Source organism: Bos indicus, chromosome 25, assembly GCF_029378745.1.
Source record: "Bos indicus isolate NIAB-ARS_2022 breed Sahiwal x Tharparkar chromosome 25, NIAB-ARS_B.indTharparkar_mat_pri_1.0, whole genome shotgun sequence".
Taxonomy (NCBI): domain Eukaryota; kingdom Metazoa; phylum Chordata; class Mammalia; order Artiodactyla; family Bovidae; genus Bos; species Bos indicus.
Window position 1 is genome coordinate 36,064,974 of NC_091784.1, and position 26,457 is coordinate 36,091,430.

At 49.9% G+C, this 26,457-nt stretch overlaps 1 protein-coding gene across 11 annotated transcripts in view; it reads right to left on the reverse strand.

Annotated features, from left to right (window-relative positions):
- Positions 1–26,457, reverse strand: part of CUX1 (cut like homeobox 1) — a 349,162-nt gene that overhangs the window by 302,890 nt on the left and 19,815 nt on the right. The window contains exon 1 of one of the 11 annotated variants that reach the window (XM_070780087.1): positions 4,718–5,198. The exons of the other annotated variants lie outside the window; for them this stretch is intronic. Within the exon in view, the coding sequence (XP_070636188.1) occupies positions 4,718–4,816 (99 nt within the window). The 5' untranslated portion in view covers positions 4,817–5,198. Of the gene's footprint in view, positions 1–4,717; positions 5,199–26,457 lie in introns of those variants that run through there. 11 annotated transcript variants of the gene reach the window in all.

Genomic DNA, 26,457 nt, shown 5'->3' on the forward strand with positions numbered 1-26,457 from the left:
TGTGCACTATATCCACAAGCGAAGCCATCTTTCCCTTCTGTCCCAGTTGACTCCTGTTTTTTCCCACCCTTCACCAATGTCCACAGTGGGGGAAGATCAGAGCATGATCCTACCGTTCCCTCTCCCCCATGCAAAGACACGTGTGCTTGGTGACCACAGCTCACCTACCCGGATGCCTCCCATGGAGCCACTGTGCTGCCTCTGGGCAGGAGCAGACCCTCCAGGCAACCTGCCAAGCACCAGGCGAGACCCCTTCCATCTCCTGGCAGAGCTAGGTTGTGGGAGAGGAGAACCACGTGGAGTCTCAGAAATAGGCAGACCAACCCTCAGGTGGGCCAGGCAAGCCTACTGTGGGGTCACACTGCCCGAGCCTCAGGGAGGCAACAAGCCCAAGAAAAAAAGCTGAAGACCACTGAAGCCACACAAGACCAATCCCATCCAAAAAGACCAGCTTCATCCAGAAAGGGGCCCCTGAGAAAGAAATTTTGAAATGCCAATGGTTGGAATATGTTTATCTAGAAGAATAAAGCAGAAAGTTATATTACGCTCAACAGCTCCAAACTAGAAATAAAATAGGGAGGAGAGAGGGTAGGAACCCTCCTAATTTCAAAGTGTTTTTTTAGAGGAGACCACTCTTGGGCTTCCCTAGTGGCTCAAATGGTAAAGAATCTGCCTGCAACGCAGGAGACCTGAGTTCAATCCCTAGGTCGAGAAGATCCCCTAGAGAAGGAAATGTTAACCCAGTTCAGTATTCTTGCCTGGGGAATACCACAAACATAAGAGTCTGGTGGGCTACAGTCTATGTGGTCACAAAGAGCTGGACACAACTGAGCGATTAACAGTTTCACTCTTGCACAGGGTAGATGATTTTAAAATATTTGTCTGTTAAAGCCATCAGAAAGGGACCTGGGGTGGGGCAGGGAGAGAGTCAAGGTCACCCAAAACTACCAGGTAGCGCCCTTCCTGTGTCCCCACAGGCACCTGTGAACTCCTCCTGGACTCACTCCACGGCACCAGTCAGCCCCGGGGCACTGTCTCCCAGAGGAGTTCGCAAAGAAGACCCTGAAACCCAAAGATGCCAGATACTTAAGCTCGTAGGTCTATGTCACTTGCAATGAACAGACAGGGCCCAGATCCCCTATCACAAGGCAAACAGGCCCCAGACCCTAACAGTGTACTGAAGAAGAGAGTTTCTTCTGCTTAAAAACTTTAAGTTACTCTTGGACCATTTTTTTCTCCTTACTCACAAAAAAATTTTTTAACTACATTGTATTAAAAAGTATCAGTTTGCTTTCATGGTTTGGGAGCCAAACTATTCTTAACAAAGCTGTGTGAAGGTGGGCTTATCTGAACCACCTAGATCCTGGCGGGAACTTCACTGATGACTCCTCCAGCTGTGGTGGGGCTGCAGCCCACAGGGGCACTGCTGCCACTTCCCTTCTGGGCCGTGCCTGCACTTTGTCATCTCAGCTGTGATCATTTCAGTTCCTCAAGCTCTGCATTGTCAGACCGTTTACCCTGAACCCCAGTCAGCCACGCCACAGTCCATGGCTGTCTCTGTGGGAGGTCAGGCTTCTAGAAGGCCTCGTGGCTTTCCTGGTGGCTCATGGAGAGCCACTGCCCATCCCTAAAAGGAAGTGGTGTTATTTCAGGGGGGAGGGGAGGAGGGATCTCACATTGGGGTACTGAGGGGAGAGTCCTCACCGATGCACAGCTCGCCAGATGGTGAAGGTACAGCTATCCCTATCAGGGAGTACCATGGTGCTCTGAGAGAGAGACAGAAAACGGAAATAGAGGGCTTCCTTGGTGGCTCAGTGGTAAAAGAATCTGCCTGCCAACGCAGAAGACACCGGTTTAATCCCTGATCCAGGAGGATCCCACATGCCGCGGGGCAACTAAGCCCGTGCACCACAACTACTGAGCCCGTGCTCTAGAGCCCAGGAGTCCCAAGCACTGAGCCCGCACGCCCTAGAGCCTGTGCTCCGCAACAAGAGAAGCCATTGCAATGAGAAGCCTGTGCACGGCAACTAGAGAGTAGCTCCTGCTCACCTCAGCTAGAGAAAAGTCTGTGTAGCAACAAAGACCCATCACAGCCAAAAATAAAGAAATAAAATTACTCAAAAAGAAAACAGAAACAGAATTTTCTGCTTTCATGTCCTGATTTGGAAAGTCTAAGGAACACCAATCATTTTTAAAAATTAAAAAGCAAAGTGAAGAAAAGTATGCACAGCATGCCAGACTATGTGTAGATAAGGAAAAAATAACATACTTGTATTTGTTTCTGTGTATAAAGAAACTCAGGAAGATACACAAAGAAATCAACAATGGGAGAGGAGCAGTTCAAGGCAGATAGACTTGTCTTTATGTGGTTTTTTTTTGCAGGGGGAACCATGAGATGTTACTCAAAAGAAAAAAGTTAATACAAGGAATTTAGTGCAATTGCTGCTGTAAAGTAGTCCAATGTTTCTGGGAAGTTTGGGTAATAAGTACTCGTTTCTGACTCTGTGTGACCCCATAGACGGCAGCCCACCAGGCTCCCCCGTCCCTGGGATTCTCCAGGCAAGAACACCGGAGTGGGTTGCCATTTCCTTCTCCAATGCATGAAAGTGAAAAGTGAAAAGTGAAAGTGAAGCCTCTCAGTTGTGTCCGACTCTTAGCGACCCCATGGACTACAGCCTACCAGGCTCCTCTGTCCATGGGATTTTCCAGGCAAGAGTACTGGAGTGGGGTGCCATTGCCTTCTCCGAACAAGTACTCAAAGTCTTAAAAATATACACACACTGTTCACTCAGCACTTCTGCTTCTGGAAATTTAACCTGAGGAAATAATCAGACATTAAAAGTAATTTTAAAAGATGCATAGATGCACAAGGATGTTCATCCAAACGTAGTCTTTTTTGTTGTTGTTTAGTCACTAAGTCGTGTCTGACTCTTTTGTGTATTAGTACAAAGTTGAAAAAGAGAACAATTTAATGAAAGACAGGAAATCAGTGAAATATTATGTAATGGGTAATTTCAACAAACGGCATGTTAATCTTTCTAAACTAACACTGGGAGATATACTTAGTAGCACAGCAAACTCCAAGCTGCTGAGAGATTTGTTAGCAAACGGTATCCAAAGTGTTCTTCCATCAGCTGGTGTCCTAAGCCCTTAGCCAAGGAAGCGTCTGGAAGGCCTTACACCAGAATGCGAACAAGAACAGGATGAGGGGTGACTTTTTATTTCCTTCATCCTATGTTTTTATAGATTCTTATTTTTACTAGCATTTCTTACTTTTTCAAAGCACAAAATCATTTCCACTTTGCAAAAAACGAACAAACAAACCACCCCCAAAACACAAGGCCAGGTTCAATAGCTGATTTTCCTCTGTCAGTGCTAGGACATTAGAAGGCCTATACAACCGATGAAAGACCAGGAAGAGATGAGCACTGGCCCAGGCAGGGAGAGGGACACATTTGAGCACTTCAGTGACGGTCTCTCCCATCATCGGTCCTGATCAGCCTCAGACCAGGTGCGGGAAACAGAAATAAACCTGACACAGCAAACACAAGACCACAGGCTGCAATGAGGGGCTGGAGGAGCACAAGGTTGTCATTCCCCTCTTCGCTTTCCTGCTGTGTTGGGCACAAACCGTTCTCTGGCTTATCACAGGGCGGTGTAACAAAAATACATTCAACAGCAATTAACCACCACATCTTAAGAGCCAAGTGTTTTCAGTTAATAAAAAGCTCTGCTTATAATAAGAGCAATCCTTGTCTGATCCAAAGCAGCTAAAATTGAAGCTTTCATCCTCATGTCTCATGAATGAGTAGCAACATTTTCTAAAACAACAACAACAAATCAGCTTCCAGGTATCTTCCCTGAGAGGATCAAAGAGGTCTGGGTGTGGACCCCAGCTCCAGGGCTGAATAACAACCGCCCCTTCCCCACCTGTAAAGCAGCGGGGCTTCAAGGCCTGGTTAGGACACGAGACACAGCAACAAAGACCAGAGGGTCCTGTCAACCTAGCCTCCTCTTCCTGCCTCCTACGATTTCTAACCAGAATCTTTCGAGATTATGATGGTCTCGCACCCGCACGTGGTTTGAGCAGCGGAATAAAGTCTTATCAACAAATGCCATGCATCCCTTCTTGACTCTCGGGGGTTGTCAGCCCTGCTCAGGGTGAAGAAGTGGGAGGGGGGACGCCCTTAACCCTGTGCTCCACGATCCCAAGTTACTTCCTTCAGGTGAATCTGTGTTCAAAGGTCTTAACCTCATGACGCCACTGCCAGAAGGGAACCTGCCAACTTTGCTTCAAGCCTGTTGAAGTAATCTAATGGATCCCCTCCCTGCCCCTCTACCCTCTCCCCCGAGGCTGGACACAGGGCCTGGTGGTGACCAGGCGGGAACCCAGAGTCTGGCAAAACCCAGCCAAGTCTGTCGCTGACCAGCCTGGGGACTCGGGCCAGAAACTGCACATCCCAAGGAGAAGCCAGGAAAATTCGTGGACAGCCCGGAAGGACTGTCCTCAGGATCCAAAGAGATCGTGATCCTGAGACTTCCCAACAGGGCTGGGCTAACAAGGGCTGGTCTCCGAGTCTATGTGTCCTGAGTGCTTCCTTCCTTCCTCCTCCCTGAGTTATTTAACCTTGACCCTGACCACAGCTCTGAGAGAAGGCTGAGGGCGCCCAGGGACACTTCAGTCACTTTTTGAGTAAAAAGGAGATAATAACGTTACCAAGCCCAAGCTCGCTCTGCTCACGGCGCCACAGGTCAATAAATCAGGAAATGAGTTGTTGGAACAAGGAATAACGACTTGAAAGCTAGCAGACAACATGGCAGACTATCGTGTCAAAAAACCATCTCCCCCACAGTCTGAATTCAGGGGCTTTTATATACGAGACGGCAGGGGGCGGGGCCCACGGAGACACCAACCAATGGCTGAGCGGGGCCACTAACGGTCGCTGGTGGACAGTTGCTCACTAACGGTCTCTTGCTTGGGGGAGGGGCCCACTGTGGTGCCAGCCAATAGCTGAGCAGGGCCGCCGCTACAGCTGGTGCCTGCCTCGCTGCCACTGCACCCTGGGCAGAAAGCTGTGGAGTCCAAAGACGTACTGGCCCCTCCAGCGATGTCCTCCTCCGGCCCTCGGCGGAGCGAGGCGTGCAGGCAGTGATGACCATGGTGGCCACGTAGAGAGGGTCACTAGGATCACCATCTGAGGAGGCGGGTGCCGTGGGCTCAGCCCGCCACTGGCCCCACCAGCTAGCCTGTGACCACCGAGGAGGCCCGGGAGCTGGCGCCCCTGGAGCCGCGCTCCCGCCTGCCCGCTTGCGCGGTGGGTGGGCGGCAGGCGCCAGGGAGGGAGAAGGGAAGGGCCCACCACACCCCGGGCTGGGGCTGGGGAGGCCACCGGTACCACTCTACCTGCCTTCTACTCACCTTTCTAAGGATGTTGTCGGGATTAACTGAATGGGGCATATTAAGCTCCTATTTCCTGAGAGAGATGGCTAGTGAGTAAAGGATATTCTTCCATCAACGGCCGGCTTTAATAGCATACCCCGCAACTGGCACGACAGGAATGCACCATCTCACTCCCATCCTGACTGCAAGGAGTCTAATTCAATTAAGCCAGAATCTCATTCTGAGAAGCATCTCTAGTCGCAGAGACAATATGAAACCATCTCAGATCCATGGCCAGGATAATAGTAGGTATGTACTTTGTCAAGGATCCTGAGTATCCTAGGGGCTATACATAAGGGGGTGTGGACATCACAGGTCTTTTCTGTTCCATTCCCCTGTCCTTGTTTTTCTAGAAAATTCACTGTTACTGTACTGAAAGAGAGGCAAGGACCTATTTTTCTATCAAAAGGCATAATCCAGGGACTTCCCTGGTGGTCCAGTGGCTAAGACTCCACACTCCTATTACATGGGGCCCAGGTTCAATCCCTGGTCAGGGAACTAGATTCCACAAACTGCAACTAAGATTCAGAACAGCCAAATAAATACATCATACTTTTAAAAATGAATAATAAAACAAAACATACCATTAAAAAAAAAAAAAGGCATAGGGACTTCCCTGGTGGTCCAGTGGTTAAGAATCCGCTTTCAACACAGGAGATGCCTGGCTGGGGAACTAAGCCTGTGTACCACAACTAAGATCTGATACAAACAAATAAATAAAATAAAAAGGATAAATCTCCTAATTTAAAAATAAAAAGAGGCATACTCCAAAGGAGAAAATACATCTTAGAAAAGAAAGAAAATACACCTTAAAACTCTATTAAAATGTACAGAGACCTAAAGTTTCACCTATTTCCCAATATTTAATATAAGAGACCACAAAACTTCTTCAACAAACACAATTAAAGTCACTATAATCTTAGAATTCCTCTTGCCTGGAAAATCCCATGGACAGAGGAGCCTGGTAGGCTGCAGTCCATGAAGTCGCTGAGGGTCGGACACGACTGAACGACTTCACTTTCACTTTTCACTTTCATGCATTGGAGAAGGAAATGGCAACCCACTCCAGTGTTCTTGCCTGGAGAATACCAGGGACGGGGGAGCCTGGTGGGCTGCCATCTATGGGGTCGCACAGAGCTGGACACAACTGAAGCGACTTAGCAGCAGCAGCAGCAAAGAGCATGAAAAAGCTAAAAGGGCCCCACATAAAACACCCTGATCTTGAAAACTTTAGGCTATAAGTACAATAATTACTAAAGCCTGTTCATATACGTTCAGATAGCTAGTATACATTATTTTTTAATAATGATATATTTCAATCATCCAGGAAAGCACAAATTCTTATGTACCTATACCCAGCGTCATCAAATTCTAACATTCTGCCATATTTGTTATTAATAAAAGGATATTATAGTTGGTTAAACCCATTAAACCCACTTCAATACCATTTTCCTCCTCCCCACCACCAAAAAAAAAAAAAATCACATCTCCAGAATTTGGCATTTATATTTCCCCTCAAAATCTTTCCATATTCACTAGCTTTTCATGGTGCCACGAACAACATAAAATACGGCTTTGCGTATTTAATGCCATATAAAAATAGGATCATGCTATCAAGCCCCTCAGCTGTCCCCTCCTGCTCTCTGCTGTGTCTGTGAGGTCCATCTGCACGTGCGGCCTGCCTTCTAGAACTCCCGGAACGATACTACTCTCCTCCAATGACCTCTACGTCCTCCCCAGGTGTTCACCCCTGTTCTTATGCACGTCTCCCAGAATACACACCCTCGAGCATCTCTAAGGGCACATTTCATCTTGGAGGGAAGCTGCTCCCCTCTACCGGGCTCCTTCAAAATCCCTCTCCGAAGTGGTTGTTCTGGCTCACACACCCACCAACAGGACACAGAGATCATGCTATGAACCCTCCATGGATTCAGACTTAAAATCTTGTCACTCTGATGGGTGTTTAAAAAAAAAGGCTTTTAGTCTTAAAAGCCATCATGTAACTGAAGCCACCCCCCTCTTAAGTCCTCATGATGTGACCAAGCCGAGCAGCATAGTGGAATCTTAGTTTCCCGATCATGGATCAAACTTGCTGATCCCTTCCTTGGAATTGCGGAGTCTTATGGCACCCCACTCCAGTCCTCTTGCCTGGAAAATCCCATGGACAGAGGAGCCTGGTGGGCTGCAGGCCATGGGGTCGCTAAGAGTCGGACACGACTGAGCGACTTCACTTTCACTTTTCACTTTCATGCATTGGAGAAGGAAATGGCAACCCACTCCAGTGTTCTTGCCTGGAGAATCCCAGGGACGGGGGAGCCCGGTGGGCTGCCGTCTATGGGGTCACACAGAGTCGGACATGACTGAAGCAACTTAGCAGCAGCAGCAACCACTGGACCATCAGAGAAGGCCGGGACCAAACTGAGCAGAGCTGAGGCTTATATTCTGCTGATGAGCATGCAGGAGGGTTAACTCCACAATCTCCCCCACCTTGGGTGCTAGGATCACAGACTAAAATTAACCTTCTCTTTCTGAGCAGAAAACGTCAGAGACACAATATGGGTGTCCACCCACTCTAAGCCACTTTCACACCCTACAGACCCGCTCAGCCCCTCCATGGCAGACAGATGAGTCCAGCTACACAAATATTTATAAAGGAGATATGAGCATGGCACTAGGCAAGGGTTTTTTAAATGATTATTTACAGAGTTCATAAGCATCTATCCTAAAATTACTCATTATCAACTTAAAAAAATCAAAACTCTATACCACCCTCACAGCTTTATCTGAATAACTTTAAAAGGGGAAAAGTGAAAATTTCACCACAAAGAGAAACATCTTGTTAAACCAGCTCGGCCACTTAAGGTTAAGGAATTTGCCATCCCACATTCTTAATGAGACAGCTGTGATGTTTCAAGTTCATATTCTCGAGGTTTCCTCAAGGTGTCATGGGCCAAGGCTCCCTAGATTCTCTCATCCATTAATTTCCAGACAAGGGTTTTATGAAAGGTGGTGAAGAAGGAGCTCTGACTTCCTCCCTGCTCCCTGGGACACCTCACTCTGGGCCAGGAGGTGGGCGGACAACACTTTCTCGGCTGTAAAACATCGGGACAAGGCGGCTGCAGCTGCTCTAGCCAACGTGACCTCATGAGGGCTCCAGGGGACGAGGACACCTGTGCTCAGGTGGTTCACAGGGCAAAGGAGGGCAGGGGACAAGGACTCCGGTCAGCATGGCTGTCTCAGGAGGGCAGCCCATGCCAAGTGGGACAAGGGCCTGGCTTTCCACGTTGTGGTGGTCCCAGGAGGTAGGTGGTAGGGGGGCTGGTGAGGCTGGTGGGTGCACACAGTGGGTGGACAGTGCACTGCAGACCATGCAGACCTAAAGAAAAGTGGGAAATGATGTTCTTGTGGGGAGCAGAGCAGAGCGGGTCTCAGCAGCAATAGCTGCATTTCGCAGCAGTGGCAGGAGAAAGCCAGAAACTTGAGCAAAGCGCAGCCCTACAAGCCCTCCTGTACCTCTCTGGGCCACTCACCCATCTGCCTTTTCCACGGTGAGGTCACTAACCACCCTGTGCTCATGTATCCACCATCTACTGGGAGCCCCCAGACCTTAGCTGACCTTACACCCTCTGGCCTCCACTGCACCCTTAACTGCAAACTCCTTCCCCCGAACTCAGTCCTCAGCCTCTCTCTGCTTAAATTCTACCCCTTGGGAAACTCATCCACTTACACATGCTGCCAGGCGTGGGAGGACCTGCAGCCAGCTCTGACTTTGATCAACCTTGTGTGTTTGGTCCACAGGCTTATTAAGCACCTACTGTGTCCCAGGCACTGGGAATCGGGCAGGGACCGGACAGACCCACCCTGCCTCTTGAGCGTTTCTCTCTACTCAGGATGTCTGTCCTCCCCCACACACCTCCTGGCCTCTGGGTTTCTGACACAGAATTTGACTTGCCTCCTGGTCATGCCCAAGTGCACATGTGGGTTCATTCCAGTGTGCTCCCTCCCTACCTCCAGACAACAGACACCACATCCTGGGTGGGGTTCCTCTTGCTCTTCTGACCTCTGTCACCACCACAGGCCATCCGCCCTCAAAGCTGGGGAGGCTCTCTGCAGGGGAGTCCCTGTAGGTGAACCACCCCCTGGCGGGTCAGGCCTCAATGCCTGTGCCTGACACTCAGGGCCCTTTGCTCTCCAGCTCTCACGAATGCTTCCCTCCTCCCCAGCGCCCTTTCAGATCAGCCCAGCATCCTCAAGCACCCGTGTGTGCACAGGGGCCTTTCTCTATCAATTCCAGGAGGGCAGGCAGCTTGAACATCCCCAGCGCAAGAGGGACTGAAGTGGGGGCAGGGCCTCCCGGCACCCTGACACTGTCTGCAACTGCCAGAACCCCTGGGAACGGAGTTGGGGGCAAGTTCAAGACCCTGTGCCGGCTAGAAGAGGTTCTGGGCCACAGCGAGGCCAGGGCTCTGGGGCCAGCTCTGCGGAGGGGAATGGGAACGGATGAGACCTGTCCCAGCCAACTGAAGGGAGGGTGGGCCACCCAGGGACCAAGTCAGGAAGGACTGGACTTCTGACACTCGGACATCGAGGTAACAGATAAAGTTATGAGTGAGTGATTCTACAAAGAAGCTGACTTAAAGCGAGAGCAAATTATCTGCAGTCTGAGCTTCTGGAGACACCCAGGAAGGAAGGACCAAAGGAAACGACCCAGCAGGTGAAGTGTTGGGGGGGGCCTGTGAGGAGGGCCCCCCAGGCCAGGTGTCAGGGGAGGAGGCACAGAGAATTCCCTAGTGTCCCACGTGCCTGTCCTCACCACATTCCCCCTTTCTGCCCTGCGACAGAACCTCAGGCCTGCCATGACCACACACTTGACATGCTGGGTGTGACTTCACCCCAGAGGTTGCTGGCACCCCAGGACAAGAAAGGCTTCTGTGAGGCTCCGGCTGTGAGACACGAGACTTGGAGGCCAGACTTAAATAGCCTGCTATGAAAGCTGAGCATCCGGGACTTCCCTCATGGTCTGGTGGTTAACACTCTGCCCTTCCAATGCAGGGGGCTCAGGTTCAAACCCTGGTCAGGGAACTAAGATCCCAACATGCCACATGGTGTAGCCAAAAAAAAATTTTTTTTAATAAAAATAAAAGGGACCACCTAGAGAGCCTCCTAAACGACTGAGATGCTGACACCTGAGCTAGCCCCATCACACCCCAGCACACCTTGCTGTGCAAGGAAGCAGCCTCATTTCATCCATTGTTGGAAAATTCTTCTCCACTTTGGAAAATTTATAGAAGAAAACAGAAGGGAAAATGCTTGTAGTGATACACAGCATATTAAGTATCACCATGGAAATCACACTGAAAGTTCAAATACAACTTTTATGAAACTTCTTGAACTTTCTTACATGGCACTTTCCCCCAAAGGCCCCAGGAGTGCCTTCTTTATACACTTTGAAATCAATGAGATGCTTTGAGGGCAAAGGAAAAATCACCTTTAATGGAACATTTTACAGTTTGTGTTGTTCAGAGTGTCTCAGGGTTGAAATTCTCAAGACTCCATTTGTTACCAACGATTTAATGAGCTGCTCATTGTATCAGCCGTGAATGATCAGCAAACAACTATGCCGGCTCATTTATCTCCTCTAGTTTAATTTGAGTCCTTAAAATAAATGTTCACGTCTGCAATAAAGAGTCTGATATGATTCTTTTGTCTGGAGATTGTAAAACAAGCGTGCCAACTATTGCTGCCTTTGGTAGGTTTCAAGGTCGTCTGCTTTGCCAAGGTCTCTTAAAAACAAGTGCTGCTTTCCCTTGAAACCACTAAAATGTCAGTCCCATGAGGGCAGGTGCTGTCATTTATTCAGCGCTAATCCCAAATACCTAGCACTGTTCCTGGCCCTTACTAACCAAACAATTAAGATTCGTATAATTACTGGGTGAGTGAATTTTCCATTGTGGCCATTATACATATAGGTGAAGGTATATATCTCCCACATTCGTAAATATCTGTGTTCAGACACTAAACACAAACATGCGAATGAATGTGGCTGCCCCCCAGGAGAACATGCTACATGACCCGTGCTACGTGGCTGCTTGCTGTTGGGCCAGCAGACCACCCTTCCACTCCATCCTGCCCAGGGGCAGCAACACTGTGCATCCCTCACTGCCACCAGGAGGCGGGTACGGTTTAACCGACACCAGACTTTAACACTTGGCTCTGCCAAGGGGCCCTTCTGTCATCTGAAAATATACTAATTGACATGGGGCTCCCAATAAACACTTAATAATAGGAGAAGCGCTCTGCAAAGTGGAATTCTTAAAGGGACAGAGGCAACTTTCAGCTGAAAGAAAAGTTTAACTTAGCTAATCTGCATGAACATCAGTGCCTCTGCAGCATCCAGAAATATGTTCTCAAAAGGTCATGTGCATAAGCATTCACTGTGAAGAATAAAAACAGTTGTTCTGAGTTTCTTGACAAATAAGAATAACTGCTCTATAATAAGAGCAACTGCTGGTAGGCATGTGGAGCCAAACAAGCAGGGCTTTGTGCACCTGGCCTTCCCCACCCAAGGATCACAGCCGGGTCTGGAAGTGGGGAGGAAGGCCAAGGAGGCCAGAGCCAGCAGGAGACTGAGACCTCAGACCCAGGAACTGGGGCCCAGTCTCATCTTCCCTCTCCCACGGTTGAGGCCATGGACAAGAACTCAACCCGTATGAGTTTCAGTTTCTTTGTGGTTAACTGGGAGGGCTAGTCCAATTTGGGGGATTCTACAAAACGAAGATGTCAAACAAACAATATGCATTGTGAATGCGTGCATGTGTGTGTGTGCTAAGTCGCTTCAGTTGTGTCCGGCTCTTTGCGACCCCAATGACTGTAGCCCACCAGGCTCCTCTGTCCATGGGATGCTCCAGGCAAGAACACTGGAGTGGGCTGCCGTGTCCTCCGAGGGATCTTGCCAACCCTTGGGATCGAACCTGAGTCTCTTGCATTGGTAGGCGGGTTCTTTACCACTAGCGCCACCTGGGAAGCCCTGTAAGAAAACAACACTTGTGCCCACACCAACCCTGCTGATGAAATGATTTAAGGGCACACTTGGGTTGCAAATTATACTTAGATTTTAAATATGTTCCTTGATGCAAAGAGAGTCGGGATAATTACTCAAAAGGAGGAAAACCCCACCCATTTACAGGCAATTAAAGGGGAAGGGCGAAGGTCTGAGCCCGCCCAGAAGAAAACCTTCCCTGAGCACCTTGTGAGCCGGGGCGGGGCAGGGACAGGGGGCAGGGCTGCCCTTGTCAGGGTCACATTTCACAAGCAGCTGTTCTCTGTCAAACTGAAGGGCAATAGCAGGCTGGAAGGGCAGGCGAATAATCCTTGGATGGCCTGGTGGTAGTAAAGTGAACTAAACAGAATATGAATGGCATCTGCTATATGCCGCCATTTACTATGTAACCCTACCAGAGTGTAAGCTCCCTGAGGGCAGGAATCACTTTGACCTCTTTCCCCACCATTTCAGAACCAAGAAAAATGTCTGGCACGTGGCCAGATGCTCAAGACACGTTTCTTGAGTTACTGACTGCATGAGTAGATGGCAGAAATCTGTGTATTCATAGAGAAATAGCCAAAGGAAATGAGTCACAGCATTAACGGCTGATTCTAACCCTGGGATTACGGGTGGGATTACAGGTGTCAGACACGTGACTACCCACCAGCACCCAGCGGCCTGGACATGGAGAAACCCCACTCACGCTTCAAGGCCCAGCAGCACCATCGCCGCCAAATCAGAACCTGAGCCCATCCCGCCCCCAGCCCTGAGCACCAGCCCTACACCTGGAGAGGCACTGTGCACGCGTCCTCTCCTCGCCAGATGCGGGCTCCCGGGGGGTCCAGCCAGCACTGAATGATAGCCCCAGCATCTAGGGCAGCGCCAGGCAGCTTGTGCAATTTGAATGACCACAACATTTCAGTTCCAAAAGATCGGGGTGAGGATGGGTTGCAAATGTGACACCTGTTAACTGACCCTTAACCGCTAACCACCAAATGTGGAAGCAGCTTCCACTCAGAGGAGCGACTATTACACAGAGTTTCAGACGATCAGCGCGGCAAGCAAGGGCAATCTGGGGCCCATGAAGAACTCTGCTGGGATAAAAGAGATGACTGGGCGCACATCTAGCTGCCAGATGGAGGCAGCTGGAGTCAGAGATCCAAACTCCCACGGCCGGCAGGAAGGAGGCAGAACCCCACACGGTGGGGCGCCTGCCCACCCCCTCCTTCTTCGGGGCCCAGGGACTGATTCTGAAGCAAGGCAGCGCCTTGAACATTCAGAGACTCGAGGTCTTCAGAGCCAAATTAACTATATCTTAATTTAAAAAGTTTTTTAAATATATAGATGACATATTAAAAAAAGAAAGAAAAGAGACATTCAGAGATAGGAGAACTAGTGCATCTGTGTTTTCTGGATGAAGCCAACTGAGGCTCAATGAGGAGCAGTAACCAGCCCCAGGCCCTGGGACAGGCGAGGACAGAGTCCTGGACCAGACCACCCCTCCCCTGCAACACACCCCGCCCCATCCCCACCCAGGACTGTCTCACTTCTGCACCCCTTGGTAGAAATGTCCCCTCTTAGGTGTGGTCATGGAATGATGGGTTTGGGTGTTTTTTTTTGGAAAAAAAAAAAAAGGTGGACATGTTATCTTCTAGAGATACATAATGAAATCTTTATGGATAAAATATGATAATGGTCTTTTCAAACTTCTAGAAATGGGGGGTATAGATGAAACTAGACGGGAGTATAAATGAAACTAGATGGGGCCGTGAGCTGCTAACTGGTAAAGCCGGTGACGGTAGGTGGAGGTTTGCTACAGTTGTTTCTACTTTGTGGTATATGTTTGAAGGTTTTCACAAGGAAAATTTTTCTTAAGTATTCTCCAAGATGCCAGGCAGCAGCTATGCCAGCTTCTTGAAGGAGGGTTTTGTTACCATCTAGGTCTTCTCCGAAAAAAGAAAGAGGAGGAGGGGATGGGAGGGGGCGGGGGAGAAGGAATAATTTAAAAAAACCCTTCTGTGACTCTCTTCAAGACACTGTCAATTCCCTGGAGGCCCAGTGGTTAGGACTCTGCACTTCCACTGCAGGGGCATGGTTTCACTCCCTGGTTGGGGAACTAATGTCCTGCGTGCTTTGAGGCATGGCCAAAAAAAAAAAAAAACACACACACTGCCCCATAAAGCATATGGCAGAAGGAAAAAGAAAGGAGGGAAAAAAAAAAAGAGGGGAGCCTATTGAACAAGTTATCAAGTCGGCAGAGAAAACAAGCCATGTCAGTATTAGATCATTAAATCAGCATTCTGGCAAAAAACAGTATTTCCAAACATTCTGATGACAGCTGGATCAAACCCGCCAATACTTGACAGTAATAAATATAGTTATTTGGGAAGAAAAATAGGGAGTGACCTTACAGTTCCACTGAAATATGCCAAATAAGGAAAGCTTGAAGCTGTAGGAAATGGAAAAGAACGGCTAATATTTGGCAAGCTTCCTTTACGATCAACAAATTAAAATGTTAAGGAAGCAATTTGTTGAGAAAAGATATTTTTAAAAGGAGCTGAATCATGCAGGTTCGGCCCCGGATATGGTCAATTGGTAATTTTAAATCATTTTTTAAAAGTTAATGTTTTCAGCCCCCAGAAATCGCATTTGAGATGGCGCTGAGTTAATCATAAGCCTGCCTCCCTCGCGGCTCAGGTGGCGGGAGCGGGGAGGAGGGAAGCCTTAACTTCGTTTCCCTGCAGCTCTGCCCTTAACCCCTGGTCAGCGGCCTGCAGACGCAGCCCCCACCCGGTCACTTGAATGATAAGGGGATAAACAAAAACACAGCCTCTGTGGCTTTCTGTTTCTAAAGACATGCTGGATGCTGGTCCACTTTCAATCACTAGCCATCTGACCTACTTGGAATGCAGAAAGCTTGATGCTACTGGACTTCTTCCACGAAGGAAAGGTACAGGTGTACCTGTTTTCACGATCCGTGGATAAATAGGAGGATCCTCTTTTTCTTCCCACCCACTCCACAACCCTCACATGCAACAGGCCACGCGCATCAAGCTGAATGGTGTTCCCCCCCACTGCCCCAACGTCCACGTCCTCATCCTCCGGAGCTGTGGAGGAGGATGTTCTTGTGATTAAAAGCTGTTCCCGTCCTAAGGGCCAAAGTGTACCTTCATTAAGGCACCACAGTTTACCTGGGGGGAGGGGGCAGCTTTTATAAATAGTGCTTCACGTGACAGTAAGTCACTGTAGAAGAAAAGGTCCAGGGAGGGGAGGTTCAGGGTCAAGAGGGGGTGTTAGCTTATAAAGGGCAGGAAGGGAGCACCTGAGGCCTCAACAAAGTAAAGCCCACCAAAGCCAGCCCCTATAGTGGAACCCCCCCAGCACCCGCAGATGAGAAACCAAACGCTGTGGGAGAGACTTTCATCCGTTTGCCTGCTTACAAGCTGCTTAAGCTTTGTCATAACCTTGAGGAATCTAGATACAGCTTTAAAAAAAAAAAAAATCAGTTCCCTGGTAATGAGCAGTCCTCCTTGGTAACAATTGAAACACAGTATCGGGTTTTGAAAATCCTCATACCCAGTGGAGCTGCCTGTGTCCTGTGCGCTCAGCACTCAGTTAAAACGTCAGACCTGAGGTGGAGGCCAACGCTGATCCACACTGGACCGCACCCCTGGGATGGCCCCAGGTGACCCTCCAAACAGCACCTCAGAAAGGGCTGCCCTGAGGGGGCCACTCAGCTCCTGTGAGAACTGCCAGAGCCCAGTGCCAACCCGCCCACGGGGGACAAGCCTGACTGGAGGAAACATGTGGGAGCAGACAAAGTCAGAGCTGGCCACACAATCCACGGCAAGTCAGCCAGCCTGGAGGCCCCAGAATCTCCCGGGGTCTGTTCTATCAGCTGACCAACCAACACCAAGGCCTTGACTTGGCCTCAGTCAGAATGGAGACAAGAACCCCCCATCTCTTGGTGAAGTTTATGACACAGCTTGTCTCGGGCAGGGGCATCACCTCCACCCCCCCAATCCCCCATGTCAGTCAGAGGCTGCCTGGCCTCGCTGAGACAGAATTCAGATCAGCGTGTCTTGTGGGGCCTGAGTAAGGGTGGCTTCACAATTAAGTGTTTTTGTTTGTTGGCTGCGCCGTGCGTGCGGCAGGCAGGCCTGAATCCGGACCCCGGCAGCGAAAGCACTTGAGTCCTAACCACTGGACTGCCAGGGGACTACTATCACATTTAGTGTCTTCAGTCGGTTCTCACAGGCACAGCTAAACATGCAGACTCCACCAAGTTGGCTGTGGACACAGAGCATCCCAGCTCCGGTGCTCCGGGTGGAGCAGGCAGGGAAACTGAGCGCCCGTGACGTGGACGCACAGCCCAGCCAGTGGAGCAGCGAGGGCCTCCACACGGGCTCACATGACCTCGCTCCCTGGACTCAGCATCCTTACTGAGGAAGCTGAACTCTGAAAGTTACCAGGAATAACTAAGGGGGAAAAAAAAACACCTCTGCCTCTGAAAAACCCCAAAAGAAACAAGAAAAAAACCTAAAAACCTCCTTGCGATTTTGAGAAGCCACAGGAGGGCTAAGCGGTTCTGATCTAAGTCAAGGTAAGGGGCAACAGGCTGGTCCGGCAGGCGTGGGGACAGCCCACCCTCCTCTCCCGCGCCACCTCCTAGGTAGGTGGGAAGACAAGCCCTCAGAGTTCCCAGGTGCCCACACACACGTTAACTCTCCCTTGGTTGAATCCCATCCTCTCGCTTCACCTGACTCCAACCTTACTTTGCTTTATTTAATTCAAAACAGCTGATTTCAGAGGCGCTCGTCCTCATCTTTCATTCTAGTCCACATCATTCCAAAAGCCGACTATTAAGTAAGAGCGGTGAAAGGCCTTTCTGTGTTGAAAACATCTTTTATGTGTTGAAAGTGGATGAAAGCCATGCATTTTGACTCCTGGAGGAAAAAAAAAGCGTTTCTTTTTATTTCAACAGATATTTCAAAACTATGACATTTATTGAATGCTATGCCTATTCTCTGCGAGGCACCGTGGGAGGTGCTGAGTCCCCAATCGGGCACAGCCACTCTGCTGATAAGCTGACCCCAGGCACAAAGCAAGGACCCAGAGGCAGGTCATCCTAGGTGCGGTGAGGGCAGAAATGTAGGGCAGGCCCGGAGCGCCCCTGGGGGTCAGAGGAGGACAGAGTCCATCTGCTGGAGGGGATCCGAAGGGCTTCATTCAAACAGAAACAGGAACTTGAGCCGGGCAGGGGCAGGGCTTTAGAAGCCAAGGGAAGAAGGATGGGGAGGGAGGGAGGGGGCGTAGCGGGAGAAGACCCTGACCGGGGAGGGCAGGTTCTACACCCTGGGGACTGGTCGGCTGCCAGGCGTGGGAGCACAGAGTGAGGGAACAGGGCAGGTCACAGAGGACGAGGTCCAAGGAAGGGTCACAGGGTTCAATTCATCCGACTGCAAGAAAGCAGTTTCAGTTTAATGACGAAGAGGGAGCCCGAGAGAAGAGGGGTCAGGAGGAGGCTTTCCCTCAACGTGCGGCTGGCTGCCCCCAAAGTCCCCCAAGTTGGAGAAACAGTTGAACTTGGGGCAGCTTTTGAAGTCACTGACCGCAAGGAGGAAGTGTGCCCTGGGGCTGCAGGAAGCAGATTGCATGGCTGCATCTGTCCGGCTGGGAGAGGCCCCGCCCTCGGAAGGGTTTCCATCTAGGCGGCTTGAAGTCTGCTCCGGTCACTGTTCTGTGATGTCCCCCTCACTTTCTAGACCCACCAGACTCCTGGACAGGCCGACATTTAGGGCCTTCAATTAGGGGATGGAGAACACTGGCTCGGGTAAACCACGAAGGCTGGGGTGGCAGATGGAGGGTGAAGCAAGGCCAGGGAAATCAACAAACTGCAACTGAGGCATAACATTCTGGTCCTTATGTATCTTTGATGACTTAAAATGGATGGTTCCTTGCACATTTCCTGCCGACCTCAGCTGTTTGGTTTTCTCTTCTTTTTTTTAATATTCATTTATTTGGCTGCACCAGGTGTTACTGCAGCATGCAGGATCTTCAGTTTTCAATGCGGCATGCAAATGCTTACTTGTGACATGCGGGTCTAGTTCTCCAACCAAGGATCAAACCCAGGCCCCCTGCATTGAGAGCATGGAGTCTTAGCCACTGGACCACTAGGGAAGTCCCCTCAGCTGTTTCTTAAGGCAGGGGGAGAACACATCGGAAGTACCAGACTGAATGTTATGACTTAAATGGTAAAATTCCTGCAAAACCACTGGCGACTCTCCCACCGTGACACCTGTAAATGCAGGTAAAACCCTACCTCTCCCCAAGCCTTGTCTTCTCTGTCAATTGACTAGAAATGATCAGCCTGGATGGAGGAGGAGAAGACCTCACCCCTCAGGGTGGCCCCAGGCAGGCAAGGCCCCTGGCCAGGTGAGTGGGGCTCAGTGTCACCAGAGGAGGGAGGGGTTTCCAAGGAGACAGAGCTGCTGGGGCTGGGAAGGCAGAAAGGGCTGCTCAGGGAGGCAAGGCCTGAGCTGGGGGCTCCAAGGGACAGAGTCCGCCTCCCAGCAAGAGGGGAGAAGAGTGAGTTCTGAGGCAGGAAGTTGGACGTCCATGTGCTGGGGAAGATTACAGGCGAGAGGTGGGGAGGGAGGGAGCCCACCCTGCAGTTGATCGGCACAATCCGAGCTGAGTCTGTTTTTAGTCCTTCTGAGTGTGTGTGTGAATAAGCACTACTGAGAATGAGGTGCTACATGAATGCGAGATGGGGGTACCATTTCTTAGTCCAGTAAGGATGCCATAGTTAATAATAGCTCCCAGTTACAGAGCAGCTGCCAGCAGGCACTTCACATATATCCCCTCTTTTTTGTAACAACCCAGTTAGGAAGGACTCTGCTTTCAGATGAGGGAGTGGAGGCATCCAACCACGAAGTGGTGGAGGATCTGAACCCCAGGCTCCGGTCCCAAAGCCCACACAGCCGCCTCCATCCCGTCACAACCAAGGCTCCTAGGCTAGTGAGCCCAGCGTTCACTGTGTTTCACAAAGTCGCTCTGAAGGTGATCTTCAAAGTGCGTCAAGCACGTGTCACTCACGGGCAACCTGGTTGGAAGGTGCTCCAGAAAGATGGCTGTAAAAGAAAACCGACGTGTTTCCTAGAAAACTGGGGTCATCATAGACGTAACAGCCTAACCCCATATGTTAAGTGGGGCATTCTGAAGGCATGTGACTTCCAGCTTAAAAATGGCAGCTTGACACCCGAGCTCTCTCTGCTCCCTCCAGAACAGCAAGGTCTAGTCTCTCAGGAGCCGGGAGCAAAGGAAAAGTCCACCAGATCCTAGAAGCTTCCCAGCCACTGGGCCAGCCACAGCAGCCTGCACAGACCAGAGGAAGCTGGGGACAGGCCGTCAGACTTTCAGCCTGAGCCATCCCACCCAGCAGGGAACCCAGGGCGTTTACAGGAGAAGCTGTCAGCCCAAGAGCAAACAGCAAACGCCCCCACCCCGAGTAAAACACCTGGGCTGAGTATTTACAGTGAAGGCTACCAGTCGACTGCCCCCTAAACCAGCCCCTCGAGAAAGAGAGAGAGAGAGACACACACACACACACACACACACACATACGAGCTCCCATATCAGCATGCTGATGCCTTGCACTTACATAGAGACAGATGATGAAATGTCACCCGACATTTGAAGAAATCTCTAACTGGGACCGAGAGGGAGAGAGGGAGAGAGAAGGAGCAGAGACAAACCCACAGGAAGGAGAAAGGATAAATAAACTTGAGTCTGGTCACTGCACTGGGCCTAAACATCAGAGACAAGGGAGACCACACTGACTACAGCAGATGACTCTCCCTTACAGAACGAGTCACAGAGGCAAGTTCCAGAAGTCTACCCGCAGAATAATACCGTTTTTTTTTTTAATACAGCTCAAAACCAAGCAGTTGTAAATAATATAGCCTTCAAGGCTTCCCTGGTGGCTCAAGCAGTAAAGAATCTGTCTGCCATGCAGGAGACCTGGGTTCGATCTCTGAATTGGGAAGATCCCCTGGAGAAGGAAATGGCAACCCAGTCCAGTATTCTTGCCTGGAGAATCCCATGGACCGAGGAGCCTGGCAGGCTACGGTCCATGGGGTTACAAAGAGCCGGACACGACTGAGCGACTAACACTTTAAGCATGCACAGATTTGTGATAAAACATTATTTTAAGGTCATGACATAATAAATACAGTACTTAGGACAGTGGCCACCTGTCCTTCAGGGAGGAAGGGAAACGAGGAGCGGGGAGGGTAATGCAGGCGGATGCAAATTACTGGCCTGGCCAGGTCTGGTTCCTGAATTGTGGCGGGAGAGTTCACAGGTGTTAATTACATTATTACACTTTGTAGCCAAAATGCGTTACATACAATTGTTTACATAAATTCAGTGTTTTCTTAAAGATTTTTAAAAGTAAAAATGAAGCAAAGTCAATTCAGGGAACAGAAGAAAACTTTTTCTTTTTAACGGTGATGAATGCAGCCAGTGAGATAAGATACTGAATCTTTGAAATAAGAACAGGTCCAAAGAATGGAACGTTCAAGGAACAAGAGAAAACACCTGAGTTAAAAAATGTGACAGATGCAAGTTTATAAAGATTGGGAGGCTGAGAATTCTCCAGGAAGATATATCCCCAAAGACAAAGACATGGAAAGTGAAAGGGGAGAAAAATTAGCAGATGAGTACAGGAGGCCCACTGTCTGAACACTGAGATCCACGGGACAGGAAATAGGCAGGAAAACAGGACCCAGACAAGAGCAAGTTTTCCTGATGCCTGAAAAAAGGGAAAAAAAAAAAAAAAAGAGGAAGACCCGACTCTAAAAGGTGTCAGAGAGACGGCAGAGGACAGGAAGTCAGAATGCCCGCCAACAGGCTCCTGTATGAGGCTGGGCCCTTCCAGTCCCGAGGGCAGCACTTTCCAACCTGGAATTCCACCCTCAGCTCGGATGACACAGGGCGAGATGAAGACCTTGTCGGATCGCAGAGGCAGACACCCTTCGTCGGGAAGCTGCTGGAGATCCACCCCAACCAAGCGAGAGATTAACCGAGAGAGACAAAACCACGGAACTCGGGAGACAGAGCAGAAGAGACAGAAAGGGAGGCCCCAGGATGATAAGGAAAGGAACACAGCGGGCAGCAGGGGACCTGGACCAGGCAGCAGCCACTCCAGTCAGAGCAGAACACGGGGACCAGGAGCCGGTGACGACAAGAAGAGATGAAACCCTACCCATACGATAGGTTCCCATGTCTTAAGAGACTTACGTTGCTGGAGGAGGGTTCGGGGATAAATTAGCTATCTCACAGAAAGTTAGTATTTATTTATGTAGTCACAGCTATCAATGCTGAATCCCTGGACAATGACTGAGCCAAAAAGAAGACTGTGATGGGAGGGGTGGGAAGATGGCTCTGGGAAGGCCTAAACCCCCACACGCGTCTCACGGTGCCACATCAGTAAGCAAACTGCCCAGAGCTGGAAACCCAGCATTCAGACCACAGACACTGTTCCAGGCTGCGGGTACTGAAGACGTGGGCAGGGGCTGGTTCTTTTTAACACTAAGCCTTAGAGGATTTTTGATAAAAAGTGAAAATAAAGTGTTTTGAAAGAAAGAAAATATACAAAAATGATGACTACCTCTAGACAATTTTTATTTTAAAATTAAAAACATTCAAGATGTACAACTACTTCCGGGGGCGGGGCGGGGGGGGGTAGTACCTTGGATCATTTTAAAAAGTGATAACCACAGGGGCCACGTGGAAAAGCATTAGTTCTGCTTTATAACTCTTTCCACTCCCATACTTCTCTCATCCATGACCCCTTCTTAAATGTCTGAACTTTGGGGTTCTGCCCCCAAATTGAAAATGTCAGGTGGAGGAGACTGACCAGGGCCTGAAAGCACAGAGCAGGAGGCCAGAAAACATGAGCCAACCGCGGCCTCCACTTCTGGAGTGGCAGGCCCTTGGGGTACCTGCACAGCAGGGCACCATGGACCCCTGAGGGTCGAGTCCTTTCTTCCTTGTCATCCAAGATTTTTTTACCAGATGTTTCAGACTTTGCTCCTGAAACCCTTGCTGATGCATATTCTGCACCACTATCTGGCCACTTTCTCCCAGTTTCATAGTTCAGTTATTATCTATCTAGAAGTCAGATCAAAGTGTGCTTTATATGAATGTCCTACGTTTGAAATTCGGCCAGTGGTGCCGCTCTGTTCGAATCTTCACAACAGAGGACAGAGCAGTCACATTAGCCGCTCTGCCCCGCGCCCAAACCCCAAGCTCGGTGCCCCTGCAGACAAGGACAGGGCTGACGAGACTGAGAGCCCAAATCCGCTGCCAAGGAAGAAACACCTACTTGGAAACCGTCTTCAAGATCTTGGCCAAGAAAACAGAACTTGGAGCCCGACAGGTAAGTCAAGGAGCACTGTGGCTTTTCCTGCTGACGGCTGCGGGCAGCCACCAGCGACAGCAAACCCGAGCTCTCTGCACAGGCAGGGAGACGTCCTGCAAGTGTCTGTGGGTCCAGGCACTCCGGGGCTTCCATCTACTGTGCATTGCAAAAGGCACCAGAAATGGTTGTCATCTTTAGGATAAGCCTCACTCTGCACAAAAGTGGTAAATCTAGGATGAATCTGGCCCCCATGGAGGCCTCGCAGGCTGAGGAAACAGGAGGAGGAGAAAAACTCAAATAACCACTCGTCCCAATCAACACTGAGAGTCAGCCCGTTTCGTCTGAAGGATCCTTTGGCTGTCTGGCTCTGAGAGGGTTTCCACTCTGCAATTCCTCCTCTCTGTAGGAAGTCTGCCACCAAACATCAGGAGCTTAGAGATGCCAAGTACTGCATGACTCACATTTCTCATTTGCCTGCTGAATACTCACTGTGCAAGCTACTCACATCCAGGGGCAGGCCTTGGCCTTAAAAATACGTTATTCAAACTGAGGTGGGTTTAACGTGTAAGCGGGTATTTTTCTTTTTAACCATAGAAAGGGGAAAATGACCTCTGGGGAAAAGCATAAAAGAAAAAAGAGTAGAAAACAACACAGCAACCGTGGCCCGGACGGTGCAGGTGTTGGTACTGGCGCTGGGACACGGGACATCACCTGGCCACGGGGCGACGCTGTCACTAGAAGCCCGTCTCGCTGGTCAGCTGCCAACATCATGCCTTTTCCTTGACTTTGTCATTTTGAGGCTAAAAGACATTTAGGGCTAGTGCATCAGGCACTGTCCTATAGCCAGATCCCAGACAGTAAGGAGCTTTATCATCGCCACTGTGCACAGAAAGCAGGTCAAGGGCCCGGGTCGCACAGCCACTAAGTGGAGATCCCAAGTCAGATGGGCGAGCGGGTCGGGGCCACCCAAAGGCAGGCCACCTAGGAACCCCATGTTCCCACACTGAAAGCTGCCCCCTCCCCGCCTCCGCCCCCCGCCAGGGGATGGAAGGAGCGGAGGAGATGCTCCCCAAAGCGCATCTTCCAAACAAGTGTTTGTCTCTGGACTTGGTGACAATACTGCCCTCCCCACATGAGGGCTGTGGCAGGCATATTCATCAGGATGTCTGCTGGTCCTTTCCCAGTGGTTCAGATGGACCATAGTGAAGGCCAAGGCCGAATCCTGCAGAATCCCCATGCTCCTCAGCAACCTCCACATGTGGGTGGGTGGGGCTGCCTCTCCAGCAAACAGCACCCCCGACTGAAGACTTGTCTTCTGGTCTCTAGCTCCCAAGCAGACCGCTAGTCCTGCCGCTAGGATCTGCCTTGCCTTCTTCCGATTTGTCGTTTTAATATGTTACAGGACTTTGAAAAGCAGACAGCCGATACTATGAGAACTGTGCATCAAAAAGGAGCTAGGTTTAAAACAGGTCTGGGAGAGGGCCTGGGGGCCTCCCTTGCACAACCTCACTGAGGGTGTGAACCTTTTCTAGCTCCTCAGAGCACTGGCTGCTACCTCTGTCCTGGAAAAGCTCAACTGGAGTGATAAGGGAGGAGGAGTCACTCTATTAAAATAGGAGTTAAATAAAGCCAATCATCCCTTTAAAAAAGATCTGGACTTAGTGTTTCTCAAACTTTAAATGTGCATATGAATCACCTGGGAAATCTCACAAAACTGTGGATTCTCACTCAGTCGGTCTGCGATGGGGACTAAGGTTCTGCATTTCTAACAAGCTCCTAACTGCTGCTGCTGGTTCACAGAGCACTGGAGTATGAGGGTCTAGATTAGAACGGCGCTTTCCAAGAGAAATAAAATACATGCCCCATAAGCCATGTTCAGTGTTCTGTCAGCCCCAGATCTATCTAGCAAGCCTTCTCTGTTCCTGATATGGAAAACAACCTCTGTATGCTGGTGCTGAATCGAATCTCAGAGACACAGTTGTGGGTGAAGTAGCATCTCCACGGTGGCTCAGTGGTAAAGAATCCGCCTGCCAGTGCAAGAGGCACAGTTCAGTCTCTGGGTCGGGAAGATGCCCTGGAGAAGGAAACGGCAACCCACTCCAGTATTCTTACCTGGGAAATCCCATGGACAGAGGAGCCTGACAGTCCATGAGGTCGCAAAAGAATCGGACACGATTTGGCAACTAAACAACCACAAAAAGAAAAGTTTTATTGCTTTGCCAGGCAAAGGGGGACACAGTGGGCTCATGCCCCCCAAAACTGTATGTCCCCAACCTGGGAGGATTTGGAGAGGAGGCGTTTTATAGCAATGGTTCAGGGCGGGGTAGCTAATAAAGATTAGGGTGTGTGCAGGGCCTATACTCCTTTAATCTGGCCTCAGGTGATCTCCTCCTAATGAGCTTCTCAAGATTATTAAACTGTGGTCTTCTCTGGAATGAAGGGTGCTAACATCTTCTATGTGTTGGGGTTCTAGTTCTGTAAAGAGCTCAAAGATATTGTTATGTGTATCCCCTGAGGTGGAACCAGGCCCCAAGGCTGCACTACTGTTTCTTAGCTGCTCCCCCTCTGTCTCTGCATCCCCTCCCTCCCCTGCTTAGCAACTGTTTGAAAGGCTTTCATGCCCAGGAGCCCCATAGGGTCTTGCTAGGTTTCATTCCCTCCTCACCTCTACCTAGGATGGTACCACGTTAGTGCCAGTGGGTCTCAGCCAGGACGTAGTCAGACTTGCAGCTATACACAGACAGTACCTCAAATGTACACAAAGACTGCCATGTACCCCTAAGCCCCCATCTCCCAGCTTTGACATTTATCAGCTCATGGCCAGTCTATGCCACACCCCACTCCTGTTGTGAGAAGCTTTGAAAAAACATCAGTGCCCACCCCAGACTAGCAGGATCAAAATCTCTGCAGGTAACCCCTTCCCCCAGGAGATCTTGCAATGAGTCTCGGGCAGTAACATCAGAGAGAGGGCAGCAGCCCCAAGAGAACCAGCGTGGCTGGAGTAAGGCACCAAGAGGTCGCCCCAGGGGCCTGGTTGCACCCCTACCTAAGCCCTCGACCCTGTGGACACACCTCTCTCCACCAAACTCCTACCCCCAGGGACAAGGGATCAGCTGATACCCTGGGGCCTAGGTGACCACAGGTCACAGGGAAAAAGAGCCAGCAGGAGAACAAATACTTGAAGACACAGACCAACTAGTCCAACAACCTGCAGAGAGAAAGCAGCGTTCACGAGCAAGAACGTAAAGTGAGCCTCGTAAAACCAGCAGAGAGGAGAGAGGCTGGTGAAACCGGAAACAGGACAGAGGTGCTGAAGAGCTTTAGAAACTGACAGGAAAAAAGACAAACACATGGATGGGTCTTAATAATCTCAGGAATAATTCAGATTCTGAATTTCGGAAGAATAAAACGAATCACAAAATCTTAAAATCCAGCAGAAGAAATTTCAACCTGAAAGTCAGCTCCATATATGTATATGTACAGTTGAATCACTTTGCTGCGTACCTGACACCAATGCAACCTTATAAATCAACTATACTCCAGTGTGTG